Below are 25,016 nucleotides of genomic sequence, written 5' to 3'. Positions count from 1 at the left end.
GCCGTTTGGATCCCCCCCAACCACCACTGGTGGGGAAAAACAGCGGGGTTACAGGAAGCCCCGAAGTGAACGTGTTGATAGGCAGGGGGGATGCTGGCTGGGCTTGCAACCGCACCACCAAGGCTATGGGAGAGCCAACCATATTTGGGCATGACATGCTGGCCAACCCAGGGCTTCCTTCTCCCACTGGTCTTTAGCAGATAAATTAATTAATACTAGAATGAAGCAGTATGGACAGAGACCTTCCTTTCTAGAAAAAAGACATAGAGGAGGGAACATCCTAGAGAGGTGAGGTACACAGGACTGAGAGGAAGAGTCCACTCTGGGGAAGAAGCCATAGGTAGGCTGGCTTCTCTTGACTGAAGAGAGTGGCAGTGAGTGTCCCCAACAGTGCCCTTGCCCCTGTACCTTTGCCGGCCTCCGTCTCAGCAAAGCAGCCTCTGCACCATCTCCAGTTATCTACCAGAAAATTCATTTTGAGTGAATAGCTTCCCACTGCTCTGGGGACACAATCCAGGCTTCTTAGCAAGCCTTGGCAACATGTTTCATACTCCCCCTACCCCTGGTCCTCTGGCCCTCTTGTCCTTGGGCCCTCTCTGTACCTGCCACCACACCTGAAGCCTACCGAGACCCAGCCTGCCAAGCCTTATGAGAACCTTTGAGCGGGTCCTCTGGGTCTGGAAGGCCATTTCCCTCAGCCCCCTACCCAGCCACTCTGGGCCAGGGTCACGCTGGGCTAGGGCCCATTCTCACTTAAGAGGAAAGCCCCCTCCCCACCCCCCCGCCCGGGCCCCAGGTGAACAGCATGGAAGGTTAGGCGGACACACTACGCTGCCTCTGCACGCATGACACGGCGCCCTCTGCCCGTGCCCATTGGCTTGCCCGGGCCCCTTCGAAGGCTGCTTGCTCCTGGAGTGCTGGCGGCCTCCTGGCCCAGTGCCCCACTTCCTCCCGGGTGGAGCGAGGGAAGAGGGAGGGAGAGAAGGGGAGAGGAAAGGAAGGGGAGAGGGAGGCGGTGGGAAGCAGCGGGCGCAGGTGCGCAGGCGAGGGCTGTGCAGACGGGAAGGGCAGGCCTGGGGCAGGGGCTCTGCGGGACCCAGCCGGGCAGCCGCTTCCCTGGCGTTGCGCAGACAAAGCGCTCCCAGCGGCGCCTGCCGGGGCCGGCGCTCTCCAAGACTTTGCTCTTAGGATCCGGCCCCTGCCCGCTGCTGCCTGGGCAGCCGGGAGCTTGGGGAAGGGGGACGAAGGCAGGGGGCGCGAGTGGGGTGTAGGGACGGGGCGGAGCCCAAGTGACTCAGGGACCACAGCCACCCCACCCCCCGCAGGGGCCTTGGGGAAGGAAAGTCCCTGTAAGGCGTGCCGACTGGAGGCCAAGCGGTCCTGTGCCGGACGCTACTCGGCCTTTTCTTGCTCTGGGGCGCGTTTTCTACAGGGCTGGAGCGAGGCTTTGGGGCCTGGGAACATCTTTGCCCCTTTCGGGGCCCATCGACCTTCTTACACGCTTGACGTTCGGGTCGCATCGGTGGGAGCGGGGGCCCAGTGGGGGCATTCCAACGGGCGGGGCGGGGTGGGGCGGGCGCGGCCCCGAAACCCCACCCCACGGCCCCGCCCCGCGGGAGGCCCGCCTCCTGGCCCCGCCCTCCGCCCGCATTTAAAGGGCTCGCTCTCTCCGCAGCTCAACGTCCGCTCTCTGCCTCGCCTCGTGTGCGCGCTGAGGTGCCTGCGACTTTAATTGAAGGGCCGTCCCCTCGCAGAGGCTACAGCACCGCCCCCCGGCTCCTCGCGCCTCAAAATGAGTAGCTCCCACTCCCGGGTTGGCCAGAGCGCGGCGGGCGCGGCTCCGGGCGGCGGAGCCGACACGCGGGACGCCGAGATGCCGGCCACCGAGAAGGACCTGGCGGAGGACGCGCCGTGGAAGAAGATCCAGCAGAACACGTTCACGCGCTGGTGCAACGAGCACCTCAAGTGCGTGAGCAAGCGCATCGCCAACCTGCAGACGGACCTGAGTGACGGGCTGCGGCTCATCGCACTGCTCGAGGTGCTCAGCCAGAAGAAGATGCACCGCAAGCACAACCAGCGGCCCACCTTCCGCCAGATGCAGCTCGAGAATGTGTCGGTGGCGCTCGAGTTCCTGGACCGCGAGAGCATCAAGCTCGTGTCCATAGGTGAGGGCGCCGGGCGGGCGGGGACGGGGACTCCGTGCGTCCTTCCATCCCCCCCTGGGCCCCTCCAAATCCCCCCTCCCTGGCTGCAGCGCAGCACCCTGGGCCCCCCGGACTGCCCTGCTCCACGCGGGCCTCGAGAACAAAGGCGCGCGGGCGGGCTGGCCGGCCGGGTGTGCGAACCGCTACGTGCCCCCGCCCGCTGCGCCCCGGCTGGCCCGCGCCCAGGCTGAGCTCACATCCTCCGCAGGCCGCGCCCCCGCCGCTGCGGCCGTGGTGGGAGAGGGCCTGGGGGCCGGGCACTGGCCAGGCTCCTGGCCCTGCACCCCGAGCCCCATCCCCAAGGAGGAGGAGGCCTGGGTTGTCCCCCTACAGCAGTTTAGAGAAGGCCCTGTAGCCTTCAGGAGCCCCTGTGGTTCCAAAGTGGAGACTGGAGCTTGTGGGTCCCATTGTCTATGGCTCTGGGCTTCTTCTGTCCCTGGAACATGGGTTACCCATTTGAGATGGCTCCAACTCCCAGTTTAGATCCCCCTCCGGGAACTTGGGGGCCAGAGAGAGGCATAGCTAGCAAAACTGCACCGGAGGTGAGTTGGGCGTGGTTGAGTGAGGGACCTGGCTGGTAGTCTTCTTGGACACCAACTTTGCCATTCATCTTGAGTCAACTCTTGCTTCCATGTAGGCCTTGGTTTTCTGCATCTAGAATGCAGGAGTTTGTTGGGAGATGCTCCAGTGTGCACTGGCCCGTTGCCAGCCCAGTGTCTGTGTCACTGGGCTGGAGAGGCTGGCATCGATCAGGCCTACTGCAGCATCCCAGGCCTTTCTCAAGATGGGGGCTGGTAGGGGACAGGCAGCAGAACTGGTGACTTCGAGGGAATGTGTAACAGGGAGAGGAATGAACCCGCTTTTCTTCAGAATTGAAAGGGACCTTCCAGTTATTCCTGTGGCTCTGGAATGGTCCTTGCTGGGCTCAAGAAAGTGAGGGACCAAGACTTGGGTTCCTCTAGCCACTCAGAGAGTAGGTCCCAAGAGCAGAAGTTCTTTCTTTGGAATGCCAGTTGAGGCAAGGCGGAGGCCCACCCCCCAGTTCCAGCCTCTGTCTAGCCAAGCTGAGTCATCTCTGAGTCCTGGGTGGGGGGGCAACCGGATGTGGGGAGGCAGGCCACACCCCAGCTCTTTTGGGGGGGGTCTCCTCCCTCCTCCCTTCTCCCCTCCTCCTTGTGAGCTGGCTGGAGCAGGCCTAGTTCCCAGAGCTTTGCCATATAAGGCAAAAAAATGTTGGAAAGCAGCAGTGATTAGGGGAGGGAGGGGGCCGGCTGGCCCTGGGCTAGGGAAAGGGGGTGGGATGGGGCGGGGCCATCCAGCCAGGCTGTCTCCCAGCCGTGGGCCCTGGTCCTTCCCACCCTCTCTTGGTAGGGGGATGGGCCGGGCATAGGTTGGCCTAATATGGACCAGGGGGAGGGCCCAGCACTACCTACCAGGGCTGGGGGGCCAGGCCTTGCTTTGCTCATGCAGGTCACTGTGGGCTCTTGTACTAGACCCAGGACTCTCGGGGTCGGGGCCTGGTGGGAAGCCTTGGCTGGCCTTGTGTCCTGGCCTTGTGCCCTTGGTCTTCTCCCTTGGATCCCCCTCCCCACCCTCCCTCCTGCCATTTGGGGACAGCGAAAGGCAGCTGTTGGGGGCCAGGACCAACCTGGGAACAGGGGAAGCTGCTCGGCTTTGAGCAGCTCAGCTGCTCCCCCAGGTACTGCCTGGACTGGGAGGCCACCTGCCATTGATGGCCCTTTTGATGGTGTCCATTCCCTTCTCCCAGGCCCACCCCTGCCCACATGAGTTGACTCGCCAGACAAGTATTTTCTCTGATTATGGGGCAGGCCAACAGGGTTTCCAAAGATGAACTTTTAGAAAGCCTCAGCCACCCCCCTTGAGAAGGCTGAGACCCAGGGGTGGCCTTGGGTGGAGCCCAGAGGGGTTGCCATGATGATGGGGGTGCAGGGTGCCCGCCCTAACCACTTCCCCTGTGGTGAGCATGGTGGCTGCCTGAGGCGCAGGGGACCGTTTGGTGGCAAGTGGGGCAGACAGTAGGCGGCAACAAGTGGGCTGTGCTGAGGCAGCGGGACATGGGGACTCCACCCAAGGCCTCTGCCACCCAAGCTCACAAGCAGGGCCCTTAGTGCCCAACCCAGGCTCACCCAGCCCACTCCCTCCTCCTCTGGCTGGGTGATGGGGCCCCTACAATGTCTCCTGACCATCACCCCAGCATTTCCCAATGGGTCCCAGTGAGTCAGGGCCATGTGGTCCAGCCACTCGTTCCTTTGGGCTCCCGGCCCCTCCCCCAAGCCGGGCCCATAGCCGCCCCCTGCAGCCTCCTGACCCCCAGCTTGGCTCCAGGGTGGAGAGGAAGTGGGGAGGGGTGGGGTTCAACCCCTTCAGCCAAAGGGTCCTTGCCCAACTCTTCTACTTCCCCTGCCTCACACCACCCACCCACCCCGGAGCAGCAATTATATTTCCCAATTACCCTGTGCCAGCCAGTCTTCCTCTTCCTCGGCCCCAGCCCAGCTGTTGAGGTCAGGGCCCTGGCTTCTGGGCCAGCTGGGGCTGGACTACTCCTGGTTCCCCATAGGCCCCTGGAGATGGGTGGTGGGCCCCCACTTTGGCAGCTGTGTACAGAATAGGTCTGTTTTCTGCCCTCCCTCTGGGCCCTGGGGCTGCCAGCAATGCCCCCCTTATTGTACTGCGTTATCTTTGTGTGTCTATGTCTCCCCAGAAGTCTCCTTCCCTCTGAAGACCCTCTGGCACCCTCATAGGGGCCCTGGGCAGAGAGGGCCTGATCCACACCCTGCCCCTGGCTGGGAGGGGGACTCCCCATTCTCCCTGACCCCACAGCCTGGGAGCGAGCTGACCCCTTGTCTGGCCCCTCCAAGGCTGTGGGGACAGGGCGGGAATGCCATCCTGGCCCTGCCTGCCCATCACTGCGCTCCTTTGCCTCACAGACAGCAAGGCCATCGTGGATGGGAACCTGAAGCTGATCCTGGGCCTCATCTGGACCCTGATCCTGCACTACTCCATCTCCATGCCCATGTGGGATGAGGAGGAGGACGAGGAGGCCAAAAAGCAGACACCCAAGCAGCGGCTCCTGGGCTGGATCCAGAACAAGTTGCCGCAGCTGCCCATCACCAATTTCAGTCGGGACTGGCAGAGTGGCCGGGCCCTGGGCGCCCTTGTGGATAGCTGTGCTCCGGGTGAGGGGGCACGGGGGTGGGGACGATGGGGCTGGGGCTGTCCGTGGGCAACCTGCGAGGGGGTCCTGCAGCCTCCGGACTCATCCTGCCTTGTGCCACAGGCCTGTGTCCTGACTGGGACTCCTGGGACGCCAGCAAGCCTGTGAACAACGCGCGGGAAGCCATGCAGCAGGCGGACGACTGGCTGGGCATCCCACAGGTACGCCCCCGCCCAGCCCGGCCTGAGGATTTTGGGGGGCCGTGTTTGCCGTGGGGAGAGACTCAGAGGCCCAGTGGCTCTTGGTTTCTGCTTATGCCAGGTGATCACCCCTGAGGAGATTGTGGACCCAAATGTGGATGAGCATTCTGTCATGACCTACCTGTCCCAGTTCCCCAAAGCCAAGCTGAAGCCAGGGGCTCCGCTGCGGCCCAAACTGAACCCGAAGAAAGCTCGAGCCTACGGGCCAGGTGAGGGAGCCCAGCCGGGGGTGCACCTGTGTACCGCTGTCCTCCCCACGGGACAGAGTTCTCTCAACTTGGAGGTCCCAAGGGATCTTGGGTCACACAGTGGCTAGGTGATGAAACACCACCCAAGAGTCAGACGGGAGTGGGTTAGGACCGGTTAAAACTGGTCACTTGACTAGACAAGAGGGTGCCGGTAAGTTCTTGAAGTCACTTAAACCTGTGGTGAAGGCTGGGCGCGGTGGCTCACGCCTGTAATCCTAGCACTCTGGGAGGCCGAGGCAGGTGCATCGCTCGAGGTCAGGAGTTCAAGACCAGCCTGAACAAGAGGGAGACCCCGTCTCTACTAAAAATAGAAAGAAATTATATGGACAACTAAAAATCTATATAGAAAAAATTAGCCGGGCATGATGGCGCATGCCTGTAGTCCCAGCTACTCGGGAGGCTGAGACAGGAGGATCCCTTGAGCCCAGGAGTTTGAGGTTGCTGTGAGCTAGGCTGACGCCACGGCACTCACTCTACCCTGGGCAACAAAGTGAGACTCTGTCTCAACAACAAAAAAAAAAAAAAAAAAAAACCAAACCTGTGGTGAAGCCACAGGGAGGACCCATTTCACTTCAAACGGAAATGAACCAGGTTGTGGTAGCAGGGACCTGAAACCCAGTCGGGGGATCACACGGGAGCAGGGGCCCGGGCAAAGGGTTGGGCAGCCACACCAGCGCGGCAAACCTGAGCGTTCCAGAAAACAGGCACAGGCCTGTCCCGGCAGCAGGAGCAGCGCCGGGTCCGGAGGCTAGCCTCGGTGTGCGGGCCTGTGCTGAACTCACTCGCCCAGTTTGGAATGTGCCCGCTGGGCGGCCGGCAGGCAGGGGCACGGAGCCTTGAGTGCTGCCTCCCTTGGTACTTCTGAAGGGCCAGGGGCTCCGGCTGCGCTGCCTGCCTTGGTGTCTGGGGAGGACGGCGGGGGGCACGGCTGTGGCCACAGTAGCTGGCCCATGGCTTGCTCACCCTCCCCCGGCAGGCATCGAGCCCACGGGCAATATGGTGAAGAAGCGGGCAGAGTTCACCGTGGAGACCAGAAGTGCCGGCCAGGGCGAGGTGCTGGTGTATGTGGAGGACCCAGCCGGACACCAGGAGGAAGTAGGGCCACCTGTTGGCAGGGGAGGGCCTGGTAGTGCCCCCTTTGGGTGGGGCCGCTGATAGCAAAGGCTCACGGGCTCCTGTCCACCACAGGCAAAAGTGACTGCCAACAACGACAAGAACCGTACCTTCTCTGTCTGGTATGTCCCCGAGGTGACGGGGACTCATAAGGTGAGCCCTTGGCCAGTGGGGAGGCTGGTGGCTGCAGGCAGCGGCTAGAGGACCCTGCCCCCGCCCTCACGGCCTGCCCCTCCCGGGAACAGGTCACCGTGCTCTTTGCTGGCCAGCATATCGCCAAGAGCCCCTTTGAGGTGTATGTGGATAAGTCACAGGGTGATGCCGGCAAAGTGACTGCCCAAGGTCCCGGCCTGGAGCCCAGCGGCAACATCGCCAACAAGACCACGTACTTTGAGATCTTCACAGCAGGTGAGGGGAGGCTGCTGAGGCCCGGCTGGCCTACGGGGAGGGTCACCCTGGGGCACAGGAGCTGAGCTGGTGCCTTGTGGCAGGAGCTGGCACGGGCGAGGTGGAGGTCGTGATCCAGGACCCTGCAGGACAGAAAGGCACAGTGGTGCCTCAGCTAGAGGCTCGGGGCGACAGCACGTATCGCTGCAGCTACCAGCCCACCATGGAGGGCGTCCACACAGTGCACGTCACGTTCGCCGGTGTGCCCATCCCTCGTAGCCCCTACACTGTCACTGTTGGCCAAGGTAGGCCTGGCCCTGGCCACCCTCCTCTGTGGCACTGCAGCCCGAGCCTCCCACAGGAGCGGGAGCCCACAGGGGCTGCTCCCGCCGCAGCCCTGCCCGGGTGCCCCTGGTCTCTGAGCTTCAACTGTCTGGGCACGCGCTGTCTTTCTTGCCTTGCTGGGACCCTTCCTCCTCCTCCTCTTCCTCCTCCTCGCCGCTCTCCATCTCTCTCCTCTCCACGCTTTCACCTTCGGAAGAGCTCGCTCCAGCTGTCTAGAAACCTGCCGCTCTCTGCTCTGCCCACAGGGTCGACGGTACTTGCATCTGTCTTCTTCTTGGACGGGAGGGCCGGGCGGGACTCTGGGCTGGTGTGGAGCAGGTGGGAGGAGGCCTGCCGTGTCCTGGGGTCCTGTCACTCCAGTTCTTTCTCGCATGTCCCTCACCAGCCAAGCTCTGAGGGACCCTCCAGTCCCGATGGCCTGTCCCTGTGGGGGGCAAGGGAGGGGGAGGCCCCAGCCCCGGCTCCCACCAGCTCAGCCGGCCCCTCTGCCCACAGCCTGTAACCCCAGCGCCTGCAGGGCCGTTGGCCGGGGCCTGCAGCCCAAAGGTGTGCGGGTGAAGGAGACAGCTGACTTCAAGGTGTACACGAAGGGTGCTGGCAGCGGGGAGCTGAAGGTCACCGTGAAGGGCCCCAGTAAGTTGGCCGGGGCTGGGGTGGGTGGCAGTGGCCTCCGGGTTTGCTGCTGGGCAGGCCTGAGGTCTTCCTCGTCTGGCAGAGGGTGAGGAGCGTGTGAAGCAGAAGGACCTGGGCGATGGCGTTTATGGCTTCGAGTATTACCCCACGGTTCCCGGGACGTACACAGTCACCATCACGTGGGGCGGTCAGAACATCGGGCGCAGGTGAGGCCCCTGGGCGTTTCTCTCCCTGCTTTGCTCACTCCACATCCTCCCTCCCGTCCCCACCTTCCTGCCCGGCCCGCGGGGCAGTGCCCTCAGCATTCCCCTGTGTGGTTCTCCCATTTTCAGTCCCTTCGAGGTGAAGGTGGGCACCGAGTGTGGCAATCAGAAGGTGCGGGCCTGGGGCCCCGGGCTGGAGGGCGGTGTCGTTGGCAAGTCAGCAGACTTTGTGGTGGAGGCCATTGGGGACGATGTAGGCACCCTCGGTAAGTTGGAGGCTGCGGCGTGGGCACCTGGGGACAGAGGGTGGCTAGGGCAGCCCACCCTGAGGCTCCAGGGCACTGAGGGGACTGGTGGCTCTTGTCAGGTTTCTCGGTGGAAGGCCCCTCACAGGCCAAGATCGAATGTGACGACAAGGGTGATGGCTCCTGTGACGTGCGCTACTGGCCCCAGGAGGCTGGCGAATATGCCGTTCACGTGCTGTGCAACAGCGAGGACATCCGCCTCAGCCCCTTCATGGCTGACATCCGCGACGCGCCCCAGGACTTCCACCCAGACAGGGTAAAGGACACACAGCACTGGCCTGAGTCTTGGCCTCCTGCTTCTGTTACTCTGTCCCTCTGGCTACCCTGCCTGGTTTGTGGCTTTGGTGGCCTTGACCTGGTCCCCTGAAATCTGGGTGGTCTATCAGGTGAAGGCACGTGGGCCTGGATTGGAGAAAACAGGTGTGGCCATCAACAAGCCAGCGGAGTTCACAGTGGATGCCAAGCATGGTGGCAAGGCGCCTCTCCGGGTCCAAGTCCAGGTGAAGTGCCCGTTCATCTTGGGGGCAGCACTGCTGGGCACCCAGGCCTGGGCATTGACCAGTGGGCCCCCTGCCCCTGCCTTCCTTGCAGGACAATGAGGGCTGCCCTGTGGAGGCATCGGTCAAGGACAACGGCAACGGCACTTACAGCTGCTCCTATGTGCCCAGGAAGCCGGTGAAGCACACAGCCATGGTGTCCTGGGGAGGTGTCAGCATCCCCAACAGCCCCTTCAGGGTGAGCTGGACCTCATGGGCTTTTAGCCCATCTCCACAGATAAAATTCACATGGCACACGATTCATCCGGGCAAAGCAGACAACTCTGGTTTCTAGTACATTCAGAGTTGAGCGGCCATCACTACAATCTATTAATAAGTTTAGGACTTGTCATTGTCCTAAAAGGAACCTCCCGCCCTCCCAACTCCCGCTCCCCCAGCACCTGGCCTGCTTTCTATCTCTGCATTTGCAGGCATCAGCGCTTCATTCATTTTCGTGGCTGAATAACACGCCATTGCACGGAAGACCACATTTTGTCCATTCACTTGCTGATGGACACTTAGGGTGTTTTTACCTTTGGCTTATTGTGAATAGTGCTGCTATAAACACCTGGGTGCAGGTGTTTGTGTGGACATGTAGTTATCTAGGAGTGGAACTGCAGCATCCTATGGTCACTCTATGTTTAATCGTTTGAGGAACTGCCACACGCTTCCCGAGGCGGCTGCAGGCTTTCGCGTGCCTGTCAGCAGTCAGCAGTGGCCAAGGGAGCCTCTGCCTTTCCTCCAAACCCTTGCACTTGCCCCTGTGCCCTGCAGGTGAACGTGGGAGCTGGCAGCCACCCAAACAAGGTCAAGGTATATGGCCCGGGAGTGGCCAAGACGGGGCTCAAGGCCCATGAGCCCACCTATTTCACTGTGGACTGCACAGAGGCTGGCCAGGGTAAGGCCCGGCCGTGGGCAGGAGGGCAGGTGGGCGGGGTGTCCCTGTGAGGTCCCAGCCTCCGCTCCTTCCCCCACTGCAGGGGATGTCAGCATCGGCATCAAGTGTGCCCCTGGAGTGGTGGGCCCTGCTGAGGCCGACATTGACTTTGACATCATCCGCAATGACAACGACACCTTCACAGTCAAGTACACACCCCGTGGAGCTGGCAGCTACACCATTATGGTCCTCTTTGCTGACCAGGTAGGTGCTGCTGCTCCCAGCCCCCGCGACTGCGGAGTGCAAGGGGCTGCTCCCCTCTCAGCCCTTCTCCCCCCACCACTTGCAGGCCACCCCCACCAGCCCCATCCGGGTCAAAGTGGAGCCCTCCCACGATGCCAGCAAGGTGAAGGCCGAGGGCCCTGGTCTCAGTCGCACAGGTGAGGACAAGTACCCTGTGGGAGGTTGGGGGGCCTTGAGGGTGGGAGGGCTTGGGACATGGTCACTGTGTCTCCTCAGGTGTGGAGCTTGGCAAACCCACCCACTTCACGGTCAATGCCAAAGCTGCTGGCAAGGGCAAGCTGGATGTCCAGTTCTCAGGGCTTGCCAAAGGGGATGCGGTGCGAGACGTGGATGTCATTGACCATCATGACAACACTTACACGGTCAAGTACACTCCTGTGCAGCAGGTAGCCATCTGGCCCCCCTTCAGCCACACCCCTGCACTGCGGTCGTTGACCCCACATGGCGGCCTAGGTGGCCCGCTGCAGGGCGCTTACTGCCCCCTCTGTTTCCCACTTGGGAGAGGAGAGGCACGGAGGGCCAGGAGGGGTGTTGGGGAGCACAGCCTAGGTGGGGCCGCTGCAGGCCAGAGAAACCAGGGCCCTGACCCATGACTTCTGTACCCCTCCCAGGGTCCTGTAGGTGTCAATGTCACTTACGGAGGTGATCCCATCCCCAAGAGCCCTTTCTCAGTGGGAGTGTCTCCAAGCCTGGACCTCAGCAAGATCAAGGTGTCTGGCCTGGGAGAAAGTAAGTAGTTGGGGCCCTTGTCATGGTCACTGAGGACCTCCCAGCCGGAGTGTCACCCCAGGGGCTGCCTGAGCTGGGTCTCACGGTTCTTTCTCTCCCTCCTTTCATCATCTCAACAGAGGTGGATGTTGGCAAAGACCAGGAGTTCACAGTCAAGTCAAAAGGTGCCGGTGGTCAAGGCAAAGTAGCATCCAAGATCGTGGGCCCCTCGGGTACGGCAGTGCCTTGCAAGGTGGAGCCAGGCCTGGGGGCTGACAACAGTGTGGTGCGCTTCGTGCCCCGCGAGGAGGGGCCCTACGAGGTGGAGGTGACCTATGATGGCATGCCCGTGCCTGGCAGCCCCTTTCCTCTGGAAGCCGTGGCCCCCACCAAGCCTAGCAAGGTAATTGGGATGTGGGGGGCCCTGAGGGCGGAGTCTAGTGCACTCTCGGAGGGCCCCGGGGGCACCCCATCTTCTCCAGACTTGCCGTTTCTCTATTGTCCTTACGACTGACGGATGGCCCAACTGGCAGGCAGCTCGGGCCTGCCCGTGTCCCTGTTTGGTGGGGGTGGGAAGCCAACGCCAAAGGAGGTGGATGGAGGGTCAGACGGGAGGTCTGGGGTCAGGGAGGTGGCCTTGGCTCCTGACACCCCCTTCCCTCAGGTGAAGGCGTTTGGCCCGGGGCTGCAGGGGGGCAGCGCAGGCTCCCCTGCCCGCTTCACCATCGACACCAAGGGCGCCGGTACAGGTGGCCTGGGCCTGACAGTGGAGGGCCCCTGTGAGGCACAGCTCGAGTGCCTGGACAACGGGGATGGCACATGCTCTGTGTCCTACGTACCCACTGAGCCTGGGGACTACAACATCAACATCCTCTTCGCTGACACCCACATCCCTGGCTCCCCATTCAAGGCGCACATAGTTCCCTGCTTTGATGCATCCAAGGTCAAGTGCTCGGGCCCTGGGCTGGAGCGGGCTACTGCTGGCGAGGTGGGCCAGTTTCAAGTGGATTGTTCAAGTGCCGGCAGCGCGGAGCTGACCATCGAGATCCGCTCGGAGGCGGGCCTGCCGGCTGAGGTGTACATCCAGGACCACGGCGATGGCACGCACACCATCACCTACATTCCTCTCTGCCCCGGGGCCTATACTGTCACCATCAAGTACGGTGGCCAGCCCGTGCCCAACTTCCCCAGCAAGCTGCAGGTGGAGCCTGCAGTGGACACCTCAGGCGTCCAGTGCTACGGGCCTGGGATTGAGGGCCAAGGTGAGGGTACCCACCATGGGACACATGGGGGAGGGTGCACTTGGGGAGCCAGGTCCCTAGATCCCTATGCCTCCTCCCTGTGTCCCTTTGTAGGTGTCTTCCGTGAGGCCACCACCGAGTTCAGTGTGGATGCCCGGGCTCTGACGCAGACCGGAGGGCCACACGTCAAGGCTCGTGTGGCCAATCCCTCAGGCAACCTGACTGAGACCTACGTGCAGGACTGCGGCGACGGCACGTACAAAGTGGAGTACACACCTTATGAGGAGGGTACGTGCTGAGGCTCCCTCGGGCGGGGGCAGGCAGGGCCAGCCCGGGCTCCTCCTGACCTGGCCTGCCCTCCTCCAGGCCTCCACTCTGTGGACGTGACCTACGACGGGAGCCCGGTGCCCAGCAGCCCCTTCCAGGTGCCCGTGACGGAGGGCTGCGATCCCTCTCGGGTGCGTGTCCACGGGCCGGGCATCCAAAGCGGCACCACGAACAAGCCCAACAAGTTCACTGTGGAGACCAGGTGAGTGAGCTGCCCGGGAGGCAGGGGCGGCTGATGGGCATGGGAACACCAGAGGATGACAAGCTCTCTATCTGGCCCAGGGGAGCTGGCACAGGGGGCCTGGGCCTGGCTGTAGAGGGCCCCTCTGAGGCCAAGATGTCCTGCATGGATAACAAGGATGGCAGCTGTTCAGTCGAGTACATCCCCTACGAGGCCGGCACCTATAGCCTTAACGTCACCTATGGTGGCCACCAAGTGCCAGGTGAGGAGGCGGTGGCCAGGTGGTGGCTGGGACTGTCCACTCGTCCCCACTCTGTCTTATGCAGCTGCCATCCCCCTACCCCAACCCCCAGGCAGTCCTTTCAAGGTCCCGGTACATGATGTGACGGATGCATCCAAGGTCAAGTGCTCTGGGCCTGGCCTGAGTCCAGGCATGGTCCGCGCCAACCTCCCGCAGTCCTTCCAGGTAGACACGAGCAAGGCTGGCGTGGCCCCACTGCAGGTCAAAGTGCAAGGGCCCAAAGGTGAGTGTTCACATACCTGGGAGCCAGGAGCAGAGTCCTCTTCGAGGGGGCTGGGGGAGACACTGGCAGGTGTGCAGGTAGTTGGTAGAAGAGCCTCAGGTGACAGTGGAGCCAGTGGGGAGACCGGGAGGTGGTGGAACAGAAAGGATGTGGCTACTGAGCAGATGTGATGAGAGGGAAGGCAGGCAAGGGTCCAAGGTGACTCCCACATTGGTGTCTTTTGTGCCACAGGGGCTCCAGGCCATTCCCAGGGTTGGGCAGCTGATGATGAGGTGGGGGTCTCGGCCTGGGGCTGAGCCTGGCCATCCAGTGTGGTGGGAGCAGGGGTGGGGGCCCAGGGGACTGGCTGAGGTTCTGTCCCTGGGACTGGGGCCAGGCCTGGTGGAGCCAGTGGACGTGGTGGACAACGCTGATGGCACCCAGACTGTCAACTACGTGCCCAGCCGAGAAGGGCCCTACAGCATCTCAGTGCTGTATGGAGAAGAGGAGGTGCCCCGGAGGTAAGAGGCACGGCCCACCGCCCGTCGGGAGAGGCCCAGGCTGGGTGCAAAGAGCCTGTCTCACTACTTACGACACCCCGGCCCCACAGCCCCTTCAAGGTCAAGGTGTTGCCTACACACGACGCAAGCAAAGTAAAGGCCAGCGGCCCTGGGCTCAACACCACCGGCGTGCCCGCCAGCCTGCCCGTGGAGTTCACCATTGATGCAAAGGACGCAGGGGAAGGCCTGCTGGCTGTCCAGATCACGGTGAGCCGGCCCGCAGCTGCAGGAGCGGGAAAGGGAGGCAAGGGGCCCGGGCCTGGGGGGCTGGAGGGTGGGGCATCTGGGCCAGTTCGGGTCTCATCTCCTGGGGAACTGCACCAGGGACGGCGTAGAAGGGCAGGTCCTCTGCCTTTGGTTCGCTAAAGCTGTGAGTACCTTAGAATGGAGGTGACAGGCACAGGCTCACACACACGCTTGCTCACCGCCGACTTTGAGCACATTACCGAAGCCTTTCGTGCCTCCATTTCCCCACCTGCAATATTCTCATGGGGCAGGTATAAGGAGAGAACCCTGAGATCTCTCGGGTGAGCTCCTACGCAGGCCCTGGGGCCGAGGATGGGAGCCAAGAAATGTCACAGGGATTTGGGTAAAGCAGGATGGGCACCAAGCTCCCTGGCCATGTCTGTTGTCATGTGGGGAGTGTTGGGTATTTTAGGGTTTCCACACTGGACTCTCCCCCTGGGGAAATAAAGGACAATGCCAAGTGCAGGCAGCCATGTGGGGCCACAGCAGTTGAGAAGCCCAGAGGCTGTCCCTGTGGCAGTGGTACTTGGCACTCCTTCGGGAGGGCCCGAGGCAGGCCTAGGCCTGGTTAGGCTTGGGCCAGCCACCTCCCCTGTGCTCTGCCACGCAGGACCCTGAAGGCAAGCCCAAGAAGACACACATCCAAGACAACCATGACGGCACGTACACAGTGGCCTATGTGCCAGATGTCACAGGCCGCTATACGATCCTCATCAAGTATGGCGGTGACGAGATCCCTTTCTCCCCATACCGCGTGCGTGCTGTGCCCACTGGGGATGCCAGCAAATGCACGGTCACAGGTGAGCCAGCCCACCAGTGGCCACCGTGGCGCTCCGCACGGGGCTTGGGTGTGCCTGTATGCAAGGGCTCGCTGCTTGGGGCGGCGTGTGGGAGTGGGGGCCGCCCCCCTGAGTGACTCACCTGACCTTTCTCCTTGCTCTCTGCCCTCTCACCTCAGTGTCAATCGGAGGTCACGGGCTAGGTAAGCTGCTTGCTGGGGCCACTCCCAATGCCCCTCCTGCCCAGAGGGGCAGCTTCCTTTCCTCTCGGGGCTAATTCCCAGGACAGTTCCAGCTGCAGCTCTAGGCAGGGACAGAGTGGGGGGGGGACCACACAAGACAAGGCCATGGCTGGAGGGTTAGGGCCCAGGGAGGCTTCCGGAGCTGAGCACGAACGTTCTAGCCCTTCCCCTCTCTGGGCCTTTATTCCCCCATCTGAGAACTCGGGTTGCAGCTGAGAGCTTTGGGGTGAGGTGCATCCTGAGAGGCACCCCACTGGGGACTCTGGGGTCTGGGGATCTTGGCACCCCAGGGAAGCACAGGGCTCCTGCGTGGGCTGAGGGGACAAAGGGTCTGCCCCACTCAGTGGAAGTCCCCAGACCTGGCCAGATCCACAGACCCCCATCCCCACCCCCCAGGGGCCTCTGTGTCCCGGGCCGGGGGAGGTGCATGAGCGGGTGGGACTGGCTGGTAGTGCAGTAGCGCCAGTGTCGACTGCTTGGGCGGCCAGCATGGCGGGGCCTGGCCCAGCCTCAGAGCCCCAAAGTGCACTCTTTGACCCGTCTCCCTCCTTCCCTCCCTTCCCCTGTCCCCACAGCAGTGACGTTATTCGTTATTCGGTGTCCAACTAGGCATGGAGGTTTTCCTGCCCTAGTCAGGGCCACCCAGGGATGCTGATAGCAGGCTGCAACTATTCAAGGGCCTCCAAAGGCTGTAGGCCTGGCACTCGGGCAAAGTGGCCAGAGAGAGGGTTAGAGGGTGGCTAGGGTCTTGTGGCAGGAGCTAGATGACTTTGTAGAGCAGGCCATGGGATCTGAGATGACAGGTGTGTGTGTGTAGGGCAGGGGAGCAGGGGGTGCTGGGAGGGGTGCTGATTACAGGCTTTGGGGGCCAGGGGAGTGGGAGCAAGTCTCAGAGTGACCTCAGTCTCCCCAGCTGTGTGCAGAATAGAGGCAGAGAGCCCAGCTGCAGGGCTGACATTGCTCTTGGGCAAGCCAGAGGGCTGACTTGGGCCAGGCTGGTGGCTATGGGGCTTCATGGGGGAGCCAAATTAGGGGGTGTACTTTGAAGATGGAGTGGCCAAGACTGCTGATGGGCTGGGGGCTGGGCGGGGAATGGGGGGAGCCGGGGTACCTGTGAGGTTGGGGTCCGTGCCACTAGCTAGATGATGTGGGGCAGGCGTGAGTGAGGCCTCCCAGGGCTGCATGGGTAGCAGGCAGCCAGGTCTAGAGCTCAGGAGAGCCGCGCCTGGGCTGCGGAAGGCCAGCATGCAGCCTGGTGCAGCAGGAACCCTTGGCAGATAGGGGGACTTGGTGGCAGGTCCCCTTGAACTTGGCCCTCAAGTGGGTTTTATGCTCCCAGCTGCTTCCCTGGCGGGAGGCCAGGCTACAAAAAATGCTCTCACTGCCAGGCCTCACAGCCCACAGCCCCCCAAGCCTCCACGGCTCAGCCCCAGATCATAACGTCACTGTCCCTCCCCTTTCCTCGGGCACTCTGGGGCCCTGGACGCTGCTCAGTTGCTCCGCCCTTGCAACCCAGCAATGGTGGCTGTGGCTTGGGCCTCCTGTTCCCTGTCCCCCTGGGTGCTGCCACAACTCTGCCAAGCCTGCTGTGCTGCGCTACTCGGGTGCTAACCCCACTGCCTCCCTGCTTCCCTGCCCCCGCCTGCGCCAGGCTGCTTCTCACCGCGAGCCTCTGGTTGAGTGAGCATTCTCAGTTGTCAGGAAACTCCAGTTTCACCTTCAGGCCTGGGGGGTAGGGAGGCGAGTGTCACATCCCCCCCACGCTGCAGCAGGACTCTGCCTCACCGCATCCACACACAGCACTGGGGGCCGGGGCCAGGCCACAAGGGGTGCAGGCAGCCATAGACCCAGCCAGAGCACTGGCGTTCCTCAGTGTGGGCCACGGTGCCTGCTGAGGCTGAGCTGGCAAGGGAGGTGGCAGTCAATACTTGTGCCGGGGTGGGCCCTTCATTTTCCTCCCAGGCACCTGGGTGCCCCCCATCGGGCCTCTCCCACGTGGGCACTTGAGGTGGTCAGGAGAACCCTTCCTGCCTTCTGAGAAACCACTCGCCATCCCAGCTTGGTCAGGGTGGGGCGGGAGGCCTGGCTGTGCTCGGTGGTGGCAGTAAGAGGCCTGTGTGGGTGGCAGACAGACAGGAGCAGCCCGAACCCAAGCTCATGCTCTGGCCCCCCTTTGGGGACCCACCCTGCCCCACCAGGTGCTGGCATTGGCCCCACCATCCAGATTGGGGAGGAGACTGTGATCACTGTGGACACAAAGGCAGCGGGCAAAGGCAAGGTGACTTGCACCGTGTGTACCCCTGATGGCTCAGAGGTAGACGTGGACGTGGTGGAGAATGAAGATGGCACCTTTGACATCTTCTACACAGCCCCTCAGCCGGGCAAATATGTCATCTGCGTGCGCTTTGGTGGTGAACATGTGCCCAACAGTCCCTTCCAAGTGACGGTGAGGAGGGGCCGGGGGTGGAGCAGCAGGGGGGTCTGGGCAGGTCCTGGCCTGTCCCCCTGGGGCCCCTATGTGGCGACATAGTCTCCAGCTCTCTTGCTTTGCCCTGCAGGCTCTGGCTGGGGACCAGCCCACGGCGCAGCCCCCGTTACGGTCTCAGCAGCTGGCCCCACAGTACACCTACGCCCAGGGGGGCCAGCAGACCTGGGTATGGCCTCCCAGCATGCCCAGCCTAAGGGGACTCTGGGGCTGGCTAGCTTGGTGTTCTGTGAAGCCCTGCTTTACTACATGTGAGGAGGGCCCCCAGATCCCCCAGCCCCTCACCCAGGCCCTCTGTCTCCACTGCAGGCCCCAGAGAGGCCCCTGGTGGGCGTCAACGGGCTGGATGTGACAAGCCTGAGGCCCTTTGACCTCGTCATCCCCTTCACCATCAAGAAGGGAGAGATCACTGGTGAGTGGGGCTGGGAGGAGCTCAGGGGCTGAGGAGGCCGGGGTGTGCTGGTGGGCCACCCTGACCGCAGCCCTGCTTGCTGCCCTGCAGGGGAGGTCCGAATGCCCTCCGGAAAGGTGGCCCAGCCCGCCATAACCGACAACAAGGATGGCACTGTGACTGTGCGGTACGCACCGAGCGAGGCCGGCCTGCACGAGATGGACATCCGCTATGACAACATGCACATTCCAGGTGGGCTCGCCCTGCCTCTGCCCACCCCGCCCCACCTCACAGAGAGACGAGGGTGGGAGAGACACAAGGCTGCCGTTCCATGAGGTCCTTCTTCCTGCCTCAGGGAGCCCCTTGCAGTTCTATGTGGATTACGTCAACTGTGGTCATGTCACTGCCTATGGGCCCGGCCTCACCCATGGCGTGGTCAACAAGCCTGCCACCTTCACCGTCAACACCAAGGACGCAGGAGAAGGTGAGCAATGGCTCTCTCGCAATCTGCTATGTGCCCAGGAGGCCCTGACCCAGCCAAGGGCTGAATTCAGAAGCCATTCCCAAATGGCGCTCCCTGGCCTGCTGCCCTGGCCTCTGCTTGGCCATCAGGGCTCCTCGCCCATGCAGGCCTAGCAGGGTGTCCCACAACTCTCTCCAGGGGGCCTGTCACTGGCCATCGAGGGTCCATCCAAAGCAGAAATCAGCTGCACTGACAACCAGGATGGGACATGCAGTGTTTCGTATCTGCCCGTGCTGCCTGGTGACTACAGCATCCTCGTCAAGTACAACGAGCAGCACATCCCAGGCAGCCCCTTCACTGCCAGGGTCACAGGTGGGTGGCACCGAGTAGTGATGTGATGGAAGCAGGTGACAGGGCGGACACAGTCTCCTGTGGCTGGATGCACAGTGACGGATGGCCTGCCCCCCACTAGGTGACGAATCGATGCGTATGTCCCACCTGAAGGTGGGCTCTGCTGCTGACATCCCCATCAACATCTCAGAGACGGACCTCAGCCTGCTGACAGCCACTGTGGTGCCGCCCTCAGGCCGGGAGGAGCCCTGTCTGCTGAAGCGGCTGCGTAACGGCCACGTGGGTGAGAGGCCAAGGGTGCCAGGGCTCTTTCGGAACGGGGGGAGTCTGTGGGGCCCACACCTTCCCCAGCTGACGGCCCTGCCCTTGCCCAGGGATTTCGTTCGTGCCCAAGGAGACAGGGGAGCACCTTGTGCATGTGAAAAAGAATGGCCAGCACGTGGCAAGCAGCCCCATCCCAGTGGTGATCAGCCAGTCAGAGATCGGGGATGCCAGCCGCGTCCGGGTCTCGGGCCAGGGCCTCCGTGAAGGCCACACCTTTGAGCCTGCGGAGTTCATCATTGACACTCGAGATGCAGGTAGGTGGTGGCTGCCTGCCAGCTGGGGTGGGACCACTGTGCTTGACACCCTGGCTCAGGAGTGTCCATCCCCCAGGCTATGGTGGGCTCAGCCTGTCCATTGAGGGCCCCAGCAAGGTGGACATCAACACAGAGGACCTGGAGGACGGCACCTGCAGGGTCACCTACTGCCCCACAGAGCCTGGCAACTACATCATCAACATCAAGTTTGCTGACCAGCATGTGCCTGGTGAGTTCAGTAGCCATGTGCCTTCCCTGCCACTTGGCAGCCCTCCTTGTCACACCCTCAGGGCCACCTGTGGTGTATAACCTGTGCGGGGCATGGACTGCATTTTCTTCCTACAGGCAGCCCCTTCTCTGTGAAGGTGACAGGCGAGGGCAGGGTGAAAGAGAGCATCACACGCAGGCGACGGGCCCCTTCAGTGGCTAACGTTGGCAGTCATTGTGACCTCAGCCTGAAGATCCCTGGTAGGGGCTGTAGGGAGCTGGGGAGGGGTCCTGGGGCTCAGGCAGCCCCAAGCAGAGGGGCAGGTCCCAGGGCTCTTGCTCACCAGGCTGTCCCCCACCTGCAGAAATTAGCATCCAGGACATGACGGCCCAGGTGACCAGCCCATCAGGCAAGAGCCACGAGGCCGAGATTGTGGAAGGGGAGAACCACACCTACTGCATCCGCTTTGTGCCTGCCGAGATGGGCACACACACAGTCAGCGTCAAGTACAAGGGCCAGCATGTACCAGGGAGCCCCTTCCAGTTCACTGTGGGGCCCCTGGGGGAAGGAGGAGCCCACAAGGTCCGCGCTGGGGGCCCTGGCCTAGAGAGGGCCGAAGCTGGAGTGCCAGGTGGGCCTGCTTTCCCGCTGAGCTCTCGCTCTCCTGGGCGGGGCGGGCAGAGGAAGTAGCAGCAGCCACGTCGATGGCTTAGAGGGGGCTGAGGACAGGGGGCAACTTTCCATGAGAACACACTTTCTCCCACAGCCGAATTCAGTATCTGGACCAGGGAAGCTGGCGCCGGCGGCCTGGCCATTGCTGTTGAGGGTCCCAGCAAGGCTGAGATTTCCTTTGAGGACCGCAAGGATGGCTCCTGTGGTGTGGCCTATGTGGTCCAGGAGCCAGGTACTGACAGCCTGGCTGGGGTTGGAGGAGGTGGGGCCCGAGTGTGGGTGCTGGTCCCTGGGGCTGCCAGACAGCCCTTCCTGGCTCCTACCCTCCCCCTTGAGGGCCCAGAGCCACCCAGGCAGTTTGTGGGAGGTAGAAGGCCCAAATGCTCATGAGCTGGGGCTTTCCAGTGTGCTCTCCTTGGGTGGCCCTTGGGGATATGTATGTGGTGCCCCCAGCAGCCTTGTGCTCTTTCTCTGCCCAGGTGACTACGAGGTCTCAGTCAAGTTCAACGAGGAGCACATCCCTGACAGCCCCTTCGTGGTGCCCGTGGCTTCTCCGTCTGGCGATGCCCGCCGCCTTACTGTTTCTAGTCTTCAGGTGAGGCACTGAGAGAAACCGCCCGCCTGGGGCCCCTGGGCCTGGCCAGACCAGAGCCACCACAAAGAGCAGGCCTCCGCCCTGTGTTGAGTGACCTGCCTGACCCAGCTCTGGGCACCAGGCCTCTGCTCTGGCCAGGTGCAGCCCACACTTGGGGTTGGCAGGAAGTACCCTGCCCACCGCGTGGAGTTTTTCTCGTGTCTCAGGTCTAAAGGCTTTGAACAGAAGCCTGTGCCCCTTGAGCACCAGGGCTGAGGTTTAAAGAGGGACAGCCTGCCAGGGCTGGGTGCTGCCCACGGTGTGGGGCCACCCTCCCTTCCTGCCACCTGGGTGTATATGAATGCACAACGTGGGCCGAGGGCGTGGGAGCTCGGGGGGCGGGGCGTGCCCATGGCTTGCTGTCCCTTGCAAATCAATGGCTCTCCCTCTTTAAACCAAGTTGGATGCCAGATGGGTAAGTGCCACCCATGGGCCTCCTGCTTCTGGGGCCCTGCCCTCCTCCCTTGCCCCAGCCACCCCTCTAACCGCATCTGCTGTGCTTCCAGGAGTCAGGGCTAAAGGTCAACCAGCCAGCCTCTTTTGCAGTCAGCCTGAATGGGGCCAAGGGGGCAATCGATGCCAAGGTACACAGCCCCTCGGGAGCCCTGGAGGAGTGCTATGTCACAGAGATTGACCAAGGTGAGGCCCTGTCCCTGCCCGGCCACCCAGCCATCTGCCCCGGCCCCGCTGGGGCAGCAGACCTCCCCAAGCCTTGCCCAGCTGGCTGGAAGCAGGCTGAGAGTACAAAAGGAAGGTACAGATTCTGTAAGCGGCCAAGACTGGGCCCCAGCTCCTGGGCCCTCTCAGCCAAGCAGCCCTTCCTCAACTGGTGACCCAAGCCCTCGGGGATCTGACTTGCCAGCCACAGCCACTGGGAAGGCCTTCTGCATGCAGTACCATGCAGTCTCTAGAGGGAGAGGCCCAAAGTGCAGCCACAGGGCTGCCCGGCCCTACAGCCAGGGGCCTGGCGCTGACAGACAGGCCTGTGGCCGCTCTGGGGGCAGGAAGAGCCAGTGGGCTCTGTCACTGGCTGCACAGTCTCGTCATGCCCCTTCCCAGCCGCATGACCTGGAGTAAGTTCCTGCGTGGCTCTGAGCCCAGTTAACACAGCAGGGATGTGGTGTTCACGGCAACCTTTCTGAGGAGGCAGTGAGGAGTGTGTCTTGCCTGTAAAAAATTTCTGTCCAAAGAGCCTCAACGGCGGCTGCTCGAGTGTCTAAAGCTTCAGCCCTCAGCCTTCAGGAGGTCTGTGCTGCAGGTTGTGGGTGTCCAGCATGGCCCTGGAAGCAGCAGAGTGGGCCCCAAGGAGCCACTGGGCGAAGAAAACAGGGAGGGTCGGGGCTGAGGCTGTTCCTCTAAGATTCCATTTGCTGGTTACAGAGGAGGGACCCCAGGCCCACAGTGTACCCTTCTGCTCCTCAGATAAGTACGCTGTGCGCTTTATCCCACGGGAGAATGGCATTTACCTGATTGATGTCAAGTTCAATGGCACCCACATCCCTGGAAGCCCCTTCAAGATCCGAGTTGGGGAGCCTGGGCATGGAGGGGACCCAGGCCTGGTGTCTGCCTATGGAGCAGGCCTAGAAGGTGGTGTCACAGGTAGGTCCGTGGGCACAGATTCAAGTGCGGATGCAGCTGCTAGGGCCTTGTCTCCAAGCTCTTGGTGACAACAGGAGGTACCTGGAGGTGACAAGCCTGCACTGGGTGGCTGAGGACAGGGAGGCAGGCCAGGCTGGCTCTCTGCCTGACCTCCCATGCTCTCAGGGAGCCCAGCTGAGTTTATTGTGAACACGAGCAATGCGGGAGCTGGTGCCTTGTCAGTGACCATCGACGGCCCCTCCAAGGTGAAGATGGATTGCCAGGAGTGCCCTGAGGGCTATCGTGTCACCTATACTCCCATGGCACCTGGCAGCTACCTCATCTCCATCAAGTATGGTGGCCCCTACCACATTGGGGGCAGCCCCTTCAAGGCCAAAGTCACAGGTGAGCCTAGGGCCAGGCTGCTGGTTCCTGCCCACCCAATGCCTGGCACTGCAGCCAGCTCTTAGCCCTACCCACTCTGCTCTGTAGGCCCCCGTCTCGTCAGCAACCACAGCCTCCATGAGACGTCATCAGTGTTTGTGGACTCCCTGACCAAAGCTGCCGGTGCCCCTCAGCATGGGACCCTAGGCCCAAGTCCTACCGATGCCAGCAAGGTGGTGGCCAAGGGCCTGGGGCTTAGCAAGGCCTACGTAGGCCAGAAGAGCAGCTTCACAGTAGATTGCAGCAAAGCAGGTGGGCAGCACAGACCCCTGTCCTGGCCTTCCAGAAAGAGAAGGCCAGAAATAACAGGATGGCCAGCATCTGGCCGGAGTGGGAACCTTTCGGGGCACGGCTAACACTTCTAGAGCCTCCTCCCTGCCATCTCCTTTGCCTCTCAAAAAAATGCCCTGGAGGAGCTGGAGTTTCCTTGCTGGCTTGGGTAGGGGAGAGCACTGGCAGCTCTTTAGGGAGGGCTGTCACCCTCGAACAGGCTAGGGAGAGGATACAGGCTGGGGAGGAGGGGCTCCCGCAGTCACAGCCGAAGGAAGGGGGCTGGGCCCGTGACTGAGGCCCCTTCCCGCCTCAGGCAACAACATGCTGCTGGTGGGAGTCCATGGCCCGAGAACACCCTGCGAGGAGATCCTGGTGAAGCACGTGGGCAGCCGGCTCTACAGCGTCTCCTACCTGCTCAAGGACAAGGGGGAGTACACGCTGGTGGTCAAGTGGGGTGACGAGCATATCCCGGGCAGCCCCTACCGAGTTGTGGTGCCCTGAGCCTGGTGCCCATGCCAGCCAGCAGCTCCCATGACAAGACGTGTCCCATGCCTGCCCCACTACCCAAGCAGCCCCACCCTCCCCCTCCCCAGCCACCCCCTCACTGTGGCCGCCCGCCCTGCGCTGTGCTCACCTGCCTCTCCCGGCAGCCTCTGGCCTCTTGGCCTTCACTTGGGCAGAGGAAGCCATTTGGTGGCGCCGCCTGTCTTCTTTGGTTTTGGGAGGAGTGAGGGACGGGGGTCCTGTGCATGACCATCCACTGGTTCTCTTCCCCAGCCAAGAGAAATAAAGTTTTGCTTCCATTCTCCTCTGGGTGGCTGCAGCCTTTTGGGGGCAGGGGGCTAGGTCAAGGCCAACCAAGCAAGGGTGCCAACAGGGCAGATAAAAGTATGGGCCATGGCCGGGCGCGGTGGCTCACGCCTGTAATCCTAGCACTCTGGGAGGCCGAGGTGGGCGGATCGTTTGAGCTCAGGAGTTCGAGACCAGCCTGAGCAAGAGCGAGACCCCATCTCTACTAAAAATAGAAATTATATGGACAGCTAAAATATATATATACAAAAAATTAGCCGGGCATGGTGGCGCATGCCTGTAGTCCCAGCTACTCGGGAGGCTGAGACAGGAGGATCGCTTGAGCCCAGGAGTTTGAGGTTTCTGTGAGCTAGGCTGATGCCACGGCACTCACTCTAGCCTGGGCAACAGAGTGAGACTCTGTCTCAAAAAAAAAAAAAAAAAAAAAAGTATGGGCCATGCACAGGCTGCTGCACCTCCAGGTGGCCCCTCCTGCTGACCAAGTGCCCAGGGGCTCCTGCTTACCCCGACTCCAGAAAGTTCCATCTGTACTTGCCTCCTCTCTGCCTCCCTGGGTTCACACCAATGTGAGGACGGGGGTAGATGTGGACCCCAGAACAGGGCCTAGGAGAAGGCCGGGCGTAGGGATGCAAAGCGCTGGGAGGGAGGGCCCATTACTGTGTAGGGTAGGCTCAGGAAGGCTCCCTGGTGCAGGTGACCAGATAGTCAAGGGGAATCCCAGGGAAACATGACACCCCGGCCTCAGGTGTCCTT

General features: G+C 62.2%; 1 protein-coding gene across 2 annotated transcripts; it reads left to right on the top strand.

Moving 5' to 3' along the window:
- Nucleotides 1-1,658: 1,658 nt before the first annotated feature.
- FLNA (filamin A) lies at nt 1,659-24,259 on the top strand. 2 transcript variants are annotated; one of them, XM_069463511.1, is made up of 47 exons: nt 1,659-2,165; nt 5,153-5,401; nt 5,503-5,600; nt 5,701-5,848; nt 6,864-6,982; nt 7,076-7,153; nt 7,246-7,408; nt 7,492-7,692; nt 8,228-8,365; nt 8,448-8,571; nt 8,698-8,834; nt 8,936-9,129; nt 9,260-9,373; nt 9,465-9,608; nt 10,184-10,307; nt 10,390-10,550; nt 10,636-10,726; nt 10,806-10,975; nt 11,201-11,318; nt 11,438-11,700; nt 11,962-12,559; nt 12,653-12,826; nt 12,905-13,067; nt 13,148-13,308; nt 13,400-13,570; nt 13,947-14,070; nt 14,160-14,316; nt 14,966-15,155; nt 15,314-15,337; nt 17,575-17,822; nt 17,935-18,030; nt 18,171-18,273; nt 18,364-18,504; nt 18,608-18,736; nt 18,914-19,087; nt 19,188-19,349; nt 19,441-19,644; nt 19,721-19,873; nt 19,990-20,112; nt 20,217-20,483; nt 20,619-20,756; nt 21,004-21,119; nt 21,665-21,797; nt 22,581-22,757; nt 22,923-23,141; nt 23,229-23,432; nt 23,767-24,259. In XM_069463511.1, the coding sequence occupies exons 1-47, from the start codon at nt 1,793-1,795 to the stop codon at nt 23,952-23,954; spliced, it is 7,944 nt and encodes a 2,647-aa protein (XP_069319612.1). In that variant the 5' UTR covers nt 1,659-1,792; the 3' UTR covers nt 23,955-24,259. The 2 variants fall into 2 exon arrangements, with proteins under 2 accessions (XP_069319612.1, XP_069319613.1); XM_069463512.1 differs by lacking the exon at nt 15,314-15,337.
- The last annotated feature ends 757 nt before the right edge of the window (nt 24,260-25,016 follow it).

The sequence above is a fragment of the Eulemur rufifrons genome, chromosome 30, assembly GCF_041146395.1.
Source record: "Eulemur rufifrons isolate Redbay chromosome 30, OSU_ERuf_1, whole genome shotgun sequence".
Lineage (NCBI taxonomy): Eukaryota > Metazoa > Chordata > Mammalia > Primates > Lemuridae > Eulemur > Eulemur rufifrons.
Note: the sequence above shows the minus strand (reverse complement) of the source record. Positions and strands in the feature narration are given on the sequence as shown.